This window comes from Myxocyprinus asiaticus, chromosome 41 (genome assembly GCF_019703515.2).
Source record: "Myxocyprinus asiaticus isolate MX2 ecotype Aquarium Trade chromosome 41, UBuf_Myxa_2, whole genome shotgun sequence".
NCBI classification, from domain to species: domain Eukaryota; kingdom Metazoa; phylum Chordata; class Actinopteri; order Cypriniformes; family Catostomidae; genus Myxocyprinus; species Myxocyprinus asiaticus.
The window spans coordinates 25,702,537-25,714,153 of record NC_059384.1 but is presented as its reverse complement, the minus strand read 5'-3'; the positions used below and the strand labels follow the sequence as shown (position 1 = coordinate 25,714,153).

The 11,617-nt window shown below is 36.6% G+C and overlaps 1 protein-coding gene across 1 annotated transcript in view; it reads right to left on the bottom strand.

Moving 5' to 3' along the window:
• Nucleotides 1–8,741: 8,741 nt before the first annotated feature.
• Nucleotides 8,742–11,617, bottom strand: part of vstm2a (V-set and transmembrane domain containing 2A) — a 70,856-nt gene continuing 67,980 nt past the window's right edge. Inside the window, exon 5 of the mRNA XM_051682625.1 lies at nucleotides 8,742–10,888. Coding sequence (XP_051538585.1) covers nucleotides 10,812–10,888 — 77 coding nt within the window. The 3' untranslated portion in view covers nucleotides 8,742–10,811. The remainder of the gene's footprint in view (nucleotides 10,889–11,617) is intronic.

Here is an 11,617-nt window from a genome sequence, read left to right as displayed (position 1 = left end):
TATTCAGACAAATAATCTAGTTATTTGTCATTTATCTAATTTATAATGGTTGTCGAATGTGACTAATTCCATTATAAATTTCCTTACATAATAATGTAGAATAAGGACAGTTTAATTTAATTCCTAGCTCATACATACTGTTTCCCTACATATAATGGTGGAGGTACGTGGGCACTTTAACCCATCCTGTGTACATTTATACTACCAAATTCGCTACATATAATGGTGGGAGAATGTGTGCAAAGATCAAAATTAGTCATTTGATGTAATTTGCTACAAACATGTTGTGGCTTTTGATGTTTCGATAAGTTTTGTTAGCTCTTCATGACCTATGACAGCGAAGGATTGAAGTTGCACGTGAGGAAAATTATGAGACATTGTTTTTTGAGGTACTGTGACAGATGATTGCATAATTCCAATTTTATTTCTGATTATTTCAATTTTATCAGTAAAGAAATTCATGAAGTCATTACTCTTGTGTTGCGACAGAATATCTGGTTCTGTTGAGGCTTTATTCCTAACCAATTTAGCCACAACACTGAATAAACACCTAGGATTGTTGTGGTTATTTTCTATGAGTTTGCTAAAATATGCTGACCTGGCAGCTTTTAGTGCCTGTCTGTAGCTACAGACACTATCATTCCATGCACCGCAAAATACCTCTAATTTTGTATTCTTCCACTTGCGCTCCATTTTCCGAGCTGCTCTCTTGAGAGCATGAGTGTGATCATTGTACCATGGTGCAGGGCTTTTTTCTTTAATTTTCTTTAATCGAAGGGAGGCGACACTATCAAGAGTGCTAGAGATGACTGTCATATGTTCTGTTATTTCATCAAGTTCTTCTAGGCTTTGGGGTTTACAGAGCGTATGAGTTTGATCTGGAAGATTATTAGTGAAGCTATCTTTAGTGGTCGAAAGAATAGTTCTACCTGAACGATAGCGTGGTGTAGATTGAGTAACATTAGCTGATTGCAGCATACAATAGACGAGGTAATGATCCGAGATGTCATCGCTCAGCGGCAGAATTTCTATATTATCAACATCAACTCCATATGACAGAATTAAATCTAGCATATGATTATGGCAATGAGTTGGTCCTGTTACATTTTGTCTGACTCCAAGAGAGTTGAGAATATCAATAAATGCTAATCCCAATGTGTCATTTTCATTATCTATGTGAATGTTGAAGTCACCAACAATTAATGCTCTATCTACAGTAACTACAAGATCTGATAAAGAATTTGCAAGGAAATCAGAATAAGGCCCGGGTGATCTATATACTGTAGCAAGGGTAAAAGATGACAGAGTTTTTTTTATTTATATCTATATCTGATGGTGTCACATTAAGCATTATTATTTCAAAAGACTTACATTTATATCCTGTCCTCTGAGTAACACCAAAAACTTCACTGCAAATTGTAGCAACACCTCCTCCTCGACCCTTCAGTTGAGGCTCATGTTTATAACAATAACCTGGGGGAGTAGATTCATTTAAACTAATATATTCATCCGGTTTAAGCCAGGTTTCAATCAAACAGAGCGCATCCAAACTATGATCTGTAATAATTTCATTTACAATTAGTGCTTTGGTAGAAAGAGATCTAATGTTTAGTAGTCCTATCTTTATATGGTGTTTATCTTTAATTTGTTTGTTTTGTTCAAGTTTGACCTTATCAAATTTTTTTCTAAACAATTTAGTGAGGGTTTTGTGTTTGGTAGTTCGGGGAACAGGCACAGTCTCTATGTGATATCTAGGTGATACAGTCTCTATGTGTTGTAGTTTATGTGACCTGTGTGATGTCTCAAGGCAGCGAGCAGACGTTCGGATTAACCAGTTTGTCTGCTTCCTGACCTGGGCCCCAGTTAGTCAAATACTATCATTATTAAGACTATGAGTCAAATTACAAGAGAGGAGAGTGGCACCTTCCCTTGAGGGATGGAGTCCGTCTCTCTTTAGCAGGTCAGGTCTACCCCAAAAACTCTTCCAATTGTCTATAAATCCTATGCTATTCTGCGGACACCACTCAGACATCCAGCCATTCAGTGACACTAAGCTACTATAAACCTTGTCACCATGACGAGCAGGGAGAGGGCCAGAGCATATTACAGTGTCTGACATCGTTTTTGCAAATTGACACACCTCTTTAACATTATCTCTAGTGATTTCTGACTGGCGAAGCCGGACATCATTAGTGCCGACATGAATAACAATTTTAGAAAATCTATGTTTAGCATTAGCCAGCACTTGTAAATTTGATTTGATGTCAGATGCTCTGGTACCCGAAATGCATTTAACAATAGTGGCTGGAGTCTCTATTTCCACGTTCCTTACAATAGAATCACCAATTATTAGGGCTGTTTCAACATGATTCTCAGTGGGTGCATCAATGAGTGGGGAGAATTGATTGGAAACCCTAACAGGAACGGGAGAGTGGTGTCGCTTTGCTGAGCGAATATACCGCCGAGACGTCACCCAAATGCCCTGCTGCAGGGGCTCTACAGGCGGAACCAAAGTGTGTGTGTTGCTTACTGTACTACCCGCATCCGAAACATTATCTACCAGCTTCTCTTTCTCACTGACCTCCACTAGCATTCAGATGTGTGCCTCTAAATCATGGACCTTCTCCATCATCCTGACTAATTCCTTACATTTATCAAATGTGAATCCCTCACTGCTGACAGAAGAGGCTATTGTAATCATGTGACATGCAATGCAGGAAGAAATATCATGAGCGGATGCCATGACTTACTGCAGTTGTTTGTTGTTGTTGTTGTTGGTTGTTCCAAAGTGGTGAGGGTTTGAGATCGATGTGAATCCCTCAAGCAATTGTTCGTTGTTATGGTTGTTCTTGATAAGCAGTGCTTTGAGATTTCACAGAGGAGAAAAACAGGTGTGCGCTGTAAAATGCACGCAGTTTAATTGTGATAAAAATAGAAAGCGGATGCACGTGGAAAATGCATGCAGTTGAATCGCGATAAGAGAATAATGCTGGGGAAAACCCGATGCACGCTGAAAAATGGCAGATGTTAAGGATTAAAGGCTGAAAACAGATAGATAAGCGATGCTAAAAAAGCTAGCAGGCTACAAACAACAGACTGTTGGAAGAAGGAAAAATGGGAAAACGTAGGGATCTGAGCAACTTTGATAAGGGCCAAATTGTGATGGCTAGAGGACTGGATCAGAGCATCTCCAAAGCAGCAGGTCTTGTGGGGTGTACTTGTGGGATGCAGTGGTTAGTACCTACCACAAGTGGTCCAAGGAAGGACAACCGGTGAACCGGTGATGGGGTCATGGGTGCCCAAGGCTCATTGATGTGCTTGGGGAGCGAAGGCATGCCCGTCTGGTCCGATCCCACAGAAGAGCTACTGTAGCACAAATTGCTGAAAAACGTAATGCTGGCCATGATAGAAATGTGACAGAACACACAGTGCATCACAGCTTGCTGCGTATAGGGCTGCGTAGCCGCAGACCGGTCATAGTGCCCATGCTGACCCCTGCCCACCTCTGAAAGTGGCTACAATGGGCACATGAGAATCAGAACTGGACCATGGAGCAATGGAAGAAGGTGGCCTGGTCTGATGAATCACATTTTCTTTTAGATCATGTGGACGGCCATGTGCGTGTGCATTGTTTACCTGGGGAAGAGATGGCAGCAGGATGCACTATGGGAAGAAGGCAGGCTGGCAGAGGCAGTGTGATGCTCTGGGCAATGTTATGCTGGGAAACCTTGGGTCCTGGCATTCATGTGGATGTTACTTTGACAAGTACCACCTACCTAAAGATTGCTGAAGACCACAAACACCCCTTTGTGGCAACGGTATTCCCTGATAGCAGTGGCCTCTTGCAGCAGGATAATGTGCCCTGCCACACTGCAAAAATTAAGTTTTAGGAACATGATAAAAAGTTCAAGGTGTAGACTTGGCTTCCAAATTCCCCAGATCTCAATCCCATTGAGCATCTATGGGATGTGCTGGCCCAACAAGTCCGATCCATAGAGGCCCCACCTCACAACTTACAGGATTTAAATGATCTGCTGCTAATGTCTTGGTGCCAGATACCACAGGACACCTTCAGATGTCTTGTGGAGTCCATGCCTCGATGGGTCAGATTTGTTTGGGCGGCACGAGGGGGACCTACACAATATAAGGCAGGTGGTTTTACTGTTGTGGCTGATTGGTGTGTGTATATATATATATATATATATATATATATATATATATATATATATACACACACACACACATACTGTAATGACCACAGAAAGTCAGGATATATATATATATATATATATATATATATATATATATATATATATATATATATATATATATATATATATATATATTTTGCATATTTCTTAGGGGCTACTAGTTACAAATCAAAAAAGGGTATTGGAAAACGCACACAGCAGTCACGCACGGGTCTAAGGGGGATATTGCAGCATTCAGTCCTGGCAATTGTCACCCCACAGAGGAATATTCTCTAAAGTGTTGCTAACATCCCAACATAATCTCTCAGGAAGAATATAAGACTTAAATAAATGTTAAACAGGGTCTTAACCACATTCGGCTTTTCATTTTGGAACCTAATGTGAGCTGAGGTTGTCAAGTTGGCTGTATCATTTCACCAACACATATTTAATTTGAAACAGTTAGTTTAGAAGAACATGGGGTGTCTATTGTTTATATTTGCATTTTTTTAGGTGCAATGAACAAAAATTAAGGCAGTGCTTCAAAGCAATTTAATTACATCTCACATTGGTGAAGACTTTGGGGGAAACGTCTTTGAGTAGTTTATGCAACATTGTGTCATATCTTTCTTCTCGTTCTAATCAATCAACCGTCATTTGCTCAAATTCTTATTTGGCAGGATGTACCGCAAACATCAAATGCTTTAAAGTACATTTACAAATGACACACAGGTACATGTCACTCTTTTAACAATAAAAACAAAACAGCCCGAGATATTTACACAGCACGTAAATTATGCTGTAAAGTCATGTTTCATAAAAGTCTGTTCTAGAAAGCCTGTGAAGATAGTTTATTAAAATTTGGATCCTTTGGTTTTGTCTTAAAAACTTCAGCTCTGCTCTGCCATGACAGCTTTACATTTTACCAGTAAAATGATAATTGTGTCATGTATTTTAAACAGTCCAGTATACATTTAACTATGACTCAAACAAGATGGCAAACCTATACAGTATATACATTGTTAAGCCCATGTGTTGCCAATGATGATTAACCTGGATGAGGACATTTTAGAAAAATTTATCCTGGGTTCTCATAGTGGATTTGATTTGACTTACCTCCCATATGCTTATACAATTATTTAGCATCACATGCAGAAATCACAACTTTTCTAATCAGAACAATCCAAGACATTATCCAAGAAGCAGATCTATCTTAAGCTATTGTTTTGGGAACACACAAAGCCCCATTGATGGAATGCATCCCTGTTTTGTCAGACTTAATCTCTGCTACTCAACTGCTGCTGTTTGGCTTTCCAAAACTGGGCTGATATCTTGAGAGGTGTGGCCAAAACAATGTCCCAAAGGCGGTATAAGGATCGAAAGTCTTTCCCGCAGAGATCTTCGAGCAGATGGCAACACAGAAACACACATATATAATTTCTGTACTTTAATTTAATTGTAATTCCATACACATATACATTTTCTTCCTTTCTGAGTAAAAAAGGAAAGAATAAGAAATGGAAATAAGTCATGCTGTTTGTTAAGTTTACATTGACTTTTACACAGGCTGTACAAGGCATCAAATATATTGATCTGAATCCTTTTCAAAATGCTTCACTTCATAAACCTATTTATGAAACGAGTTTGTCTTTGTACGTTGAAGTACATTACAGAATGCCAAGTTTTACAATTTCAAATTAGATTGTTAATTAACATCTAAAATGTAACCACAGGTGTTCTATGTAAAAATGCAGCTGATTGGTTTTGACAAAGTGTTTTGTCTATTTACATCACACACAAATTTGGATTATCATTGTGTGCCCCATTTAAAGTGCTGTCTTAAAGTAACACAAACTTTTATGTAGATAAGCCTACTCAACAAACCTACACTGCAGCTTACTATTGAAGGACTCTCAGATAGCAGCTGCTCTGAAAGTCATGTTACCCAATCAATCTGAAGTGAATTTTGAGGCTCCAGCTGGTTTTATGTCTTGGTATTAGTCTTCCAATTATAAAGAGTACAATTTGGCAATGTCTTGTTGCATTATTCAATGAAATATCATGTTATATTTTTTGTTTCATGGCCTTATATTTTGTGGTTTATGGATCAGTCACTATACAGCCATAACAGTACAAATAAACTCTGGTAACGCTTTACAAAGTGTCAATGTTACACATAGCCAGCTATCAAAATAGCAAAAACAATAATGATGTGTAATTACAAGCTGCTCCACAAATTATTTACAAATGATGTACATTGTTTGTGAGTAGGCTACTAATGCAAACTTCCTCATGTACAGTAAGTACAGTGTAACATGGACACTGCAATGTAAAATGTGATCTAAATTTGTTTTTAAGTTAGCAGCATTCTATGTTGGCTTTGTGTTTGATGTTGTGAGATTCTATTACTTATCTTTTTAAATCCTACTGTAATCCTAATGCAATTGCCTTGAACATTGAGGAACAAACACTAAGCACAACTCTACCATGTGAGAAAATTAGTTTTTGAAAACGGAGCATTTGGCATAATACATGGTATGGGAGTCTTGTGTATTTTGTAAACAGTACTGCAATGTGCCCATCTCAGCAGTCTTTGGTTAAATTACAATAATAAAAAAAAACACACACACACCAGACATCAATGCAAGAGTAGAATGTCAAATAGAATGAGTTCCATCAGCCACAGCTTCACTTTATTTTCAAAACCTTGAAATTCATTTTGGGATGTCTTGTTGCTCTTGATAACACAGTGTTTAGTAAATGTCAGTGTCTTATTTTTAACCAGCTTGTAAATGCTGATTCATGCACCATGGGAGATCTTAAGGAATATACAATTTTAAAGGTCTTTTGTATATCCTGGATATAACAAATACAGTGGTGCCCAAAAGTCTAAGGCTGGATTTCCCGATAGCGTTGCAACTTATACTTTTACGATGGAGTAAAGCCTGTTTCCCAAACAAGCATGTAAATCACTCGTTATAAAGTAAAACGTAAATTCTTCGTTACGAAAGCTGTCAGGTCAAAGGTGCTGATCACTTTCACCAAAATGTCTAGGAGTTTGTCTTATCAGCATGAAAATAATGTGGAAATACTGATAAACATGGAAGTTGTTTGTAAGCTTGTCAAGGCGGTGAAATGTTATTAACTATTACTTAATTTAATTAAAGAAATAATGATGGCTTTGGTAAGACAGGGTTTTAGATGTATTGATGCTCATATTATAGAAATTAATTAAAGTGATTCAAGAAATGCATGTTGGGTGAATGTACATGATGAACATCGCATCATAATGAGGGGCTCTTACGTAGCCTAAAGTTTTGTTTCTTTGGCTGGAAATTGAACAGATGCACACAGAACATGATTAAAATGACTGACATCAGTACTAAACTACTCGTAGATTAATAGATCATATGGTTACAGTTCTAGGCACTGTGCACTTGTAGCCTTACTGCCATTATGAAAAATGCAATTTGTGACTGCCACACTGGAAACACTAATAAGTTAGCAGAACTCAAAACATTTGAGGCATTCAGTTACATTAAATGTTTTAAGTTAATAAACTCCAAAGTATACGTTAATAGAACTATCAGATTTTGATTTTGTGCTACACATGCATGTTAACTACTTTTAACTTGAAATCTTGAGTAAGAGCTAACTCTACATTTTAATGTCAATTCATTTTAATTTTATCTCTTTGGTCTGAACATAAAATGACCATGGAAGTTCAACTTAAATACTTCAAGTTGAGTTAACCTACCTAGCTAGTAGTGATGGGTCGTTCATGAATGATTAGTTCATTTTGCATGCTAATTGGAAACACTATGTGTTGATTAGCATAGCAATTGCTCAGCGAGTAAAGCAATGTACTGTAAAATAATCTTAAATTGTACCTGTCCTCAAACTAAGCTCAAGCTCCACTCTTTACCGTAATGATCACCCCAATAAACTTTAATATAACAGAAACTCTTCTAAATAACACAACAAAACATTAAAAAAATAACAAGTCTCCCCTTTACATTCATCTTGTACAAAGACACTTTATATAACACTTAATTTTAACATTTACTCTCCCTGACGAGTGTCATGTAAAGCATGCTTGGAAATATAAAGTTTCAGTTAAATTTAAGTTCATGTAAGTTCATTAAACTTAAATCAATAAAAAAATTCAGGTTACTTAAAATGTTTCAGTTTCGTGAACTCAAAAGAAGGTTTTAAATAATCAAGGTTAATTTATTTGAACTAATTTGTATGATTTCATTTTTCCCTACTCTCGAAACAATGAATTATTTTGAGCATTAGGATTTACAGTGTATGCAAACAGACCATAGGACTATTTGAACCAGCCATTGGAATGAGGAAGAGGAGAAAAACAGTAAAAGAACATATCGTCATTATCATAGTTATGATTATCAAAGAAGGCCAGTAAAAAGTTATACTGTATTATGTGTAATGTAAATTTAGACCTATCTTTAGACCTAATTTAGACCTATCACATTGCATGTGCAGACTACAGAGACTGCCAGTTGATTTCACATTTTTTATCCTCTGAAACGATGTAAAATGGCTTTCCAATGATCAAAATATATTAATATAATATATTAAATTTACCTTTGTCTCTGAACAACTGTGAAAGATATGAAAAAGTTGCACTTAATGGACTTAAGTGTGGTTCAAAGCTTTTGTTAATTCACAAACATTTTTACGTACTACTTAGATAAAGTTCTACTTAATGCTGTGGGAAACCCAGCCTAAGACTACTAATGAAAATGCATTTAGCAGTTTTCTAATGCAATACACAATTTGTAATTAAAAATGATATTATCAACAATTTAAATAATATGTCGTGCGCTTAAGCTGGCATAAACTCCACAAGTTAATGGACAGCCTGGTGATCCATGTTATCCAGCATCAAAATCTGACCTTTTGTACAAAAGAGTTAACATGGTCAATGTCACAAATTTGATTACTTTTGATTTATGACCTAGAAATTGTGTGTAATCTTATATATTTCTTATTAATTTCAAGTCATAACATTTCAGTTGTTGCAAATGTTGCAGAATCCTTATAAATGTGTTTATTACCAGCTATAAATTAATTAATTAAAACTAAATACATACATAAATAGTAGAAATAAAATAAAATGAAAATAAATCCAGAAAATCCCAGACTTTTGGACCCCACTGTACCTTTGCCTCACATAAAAATCCTGCTATCATTAGATTCCACTGTGTGATGCTCAAAAGTTTCATGCTTGTTAGTGGGAATTTTTTAGTGCTTAAGTGGCATCAGAACGAAGCAAAAATGAATAGACTAAAACAAAACCTTAGTAGATTTGAGAGGTATCCTGCAAGGCCAACTCTCCCAATGTCAGTCTGCAAATCTATCACGGAAATAGGGGAATACAAATGTATTGGATTGTAACAAAGGAACTAAGATGTTCCTCGTTTAATTAAAAACTTGAGTAAACCAATCCAACTATTCAACCACATCCAGCTATTGATTTTGTCAGCTAAAGAGGAAATCCAATGGTCTGGTGCGACGTGCTTTTGAAGACAGTAAACACATCGGAAATTACAGTTGCTTCAAGTGGTGCAAAGCAATCATCTTCAACACTTAAATGCAGGTGAATCATCCTTGAGATGTTTTGAAGGACACAATCACAAAATTCAACAGCACTAAAGGTCATATAACACCTTTAGTAGTTTGAAGGTTGAAGTCTTGGAACATTTATTTCAAACCTCTGACCCTTAAGGAAAAAAAGGAAGCAAACAATATCTTTTCGAGGTGTGAAACAAACTACTCTGAAATTCAACAATGCCCTTGAATGGTGTTACGGTGTGTGATTTAGATTCCAGTTGTAGACTACTTTTCTCACATGCTACATTAGTTTCTGTACATGCTAACTCAACATGACTTTTACATATGGCATGTGGAAGCATTTGCTGTCCTTGAGTATACAACATAAACTAACAGGATGGATAAAAAAAATAATATAAATCACATTTGTTATGCCAAAAAAAGAAACACAATATATCTGCATTAATGCAAACACTGTGAATTGCCACATAGTTAAGCAGCGCTCAATTAGCGATCGAGACAATATGTACTAAGCCGTGGTACTGTACTTTTCTCGTTTTCTTTTGTTTTCAAAGCTGTCTTTGCATATGAATGAACTAGAATGAATGGCAGCTGTACAGAGTCAAGGGGCCTTTTAAATCACATTCTTATATATACTGTATATCTGTTCATATATTCATATGTTACACAAATATAGACTCTTCCGAACTTCAGAGCAACGTATTAAATTCACAGCTGGAGATAAAACAAAAACGAATGAAAAATATATATTGGTGATAGATCCCATAAAAGTCTGTGTCCATTTTTGTCTTCTGTTTGATTTGGAGCGCTAAGCACATGTCCAGTATGGCAGTTTTATTTTCCTAGGCTTTTGAAACAAAGGTGCTTCTGGTGACGATCTTTACATTGGGTGTGGTGTAGTGGTTTGAAGTAAGGGACAACTGTGCTGTCCGCTCCATCCAAATAGCAAGCATTTTTCTCTTGGCTCTGAAAAACAAGTGATTCTGAAAAAAAAAAAAAAAAAAAAGAGTAACTGTCTTGGAACTATAGCCATGCTCCCCTCATGAGGCCAGACGTGAGGAGAAGAATAACAAGTCCATTTCTTGTGGCTATCCTCGTACCTGTGGGAAAAATGATAGGGCATTGATTGTCGCTTAGAAGTTACAAAAGGCAAAACAATAGACACTTATTAATGGGCATAACTATTACATTCCAGTCTAGACTTTCAATTTTAAAATATGCATTACTGAGAGAATTAAAATGCTAAAAACTGATTTTATATATATATATATATATATATATATATATATATATATATATATATATATATATATATATATATATATAAGCAATATCACACGAGCAAGAGTGCGATATGGCCCTACATCAGCACTGCTGTGATTCGGCCGCAGGCAATCAGAGCAGTGCTGATTTAGGACCATATAGCACGATTGTGAGTTCAATGAACAAGTCAATTAAAAAAAATGAGGAAAAACAAAGTATTGTCATAAAAACACATTTGTGCATGGAACTACTTTCTTATGCGACGGATCAGAATCTGCCGTTGCTAGTTCAAACCAAATGATGCGTCCAAGCCTCTCAAAAACATTACTTTAGAACTACTAGTATCACAGCTTGGGCTGTTTCTAACAAATTATTGGAGAAACAAGGATGTGTGGGTGTGTTTGTGTGTGTGTGTGTGTGTGTGTGTGTGAGAGAGAGAGAGAGAGAGAGAGAGAGAGAGAGAGAGAGAGAGAGAGAGAGAGAGAGAGAGAGAGAGAGAGAGAGAGAGATGGAGCGTGTGTGATCACCTGTCTCTCCCAAGCAGAGATGCTGTAGTGTGTTAGTCA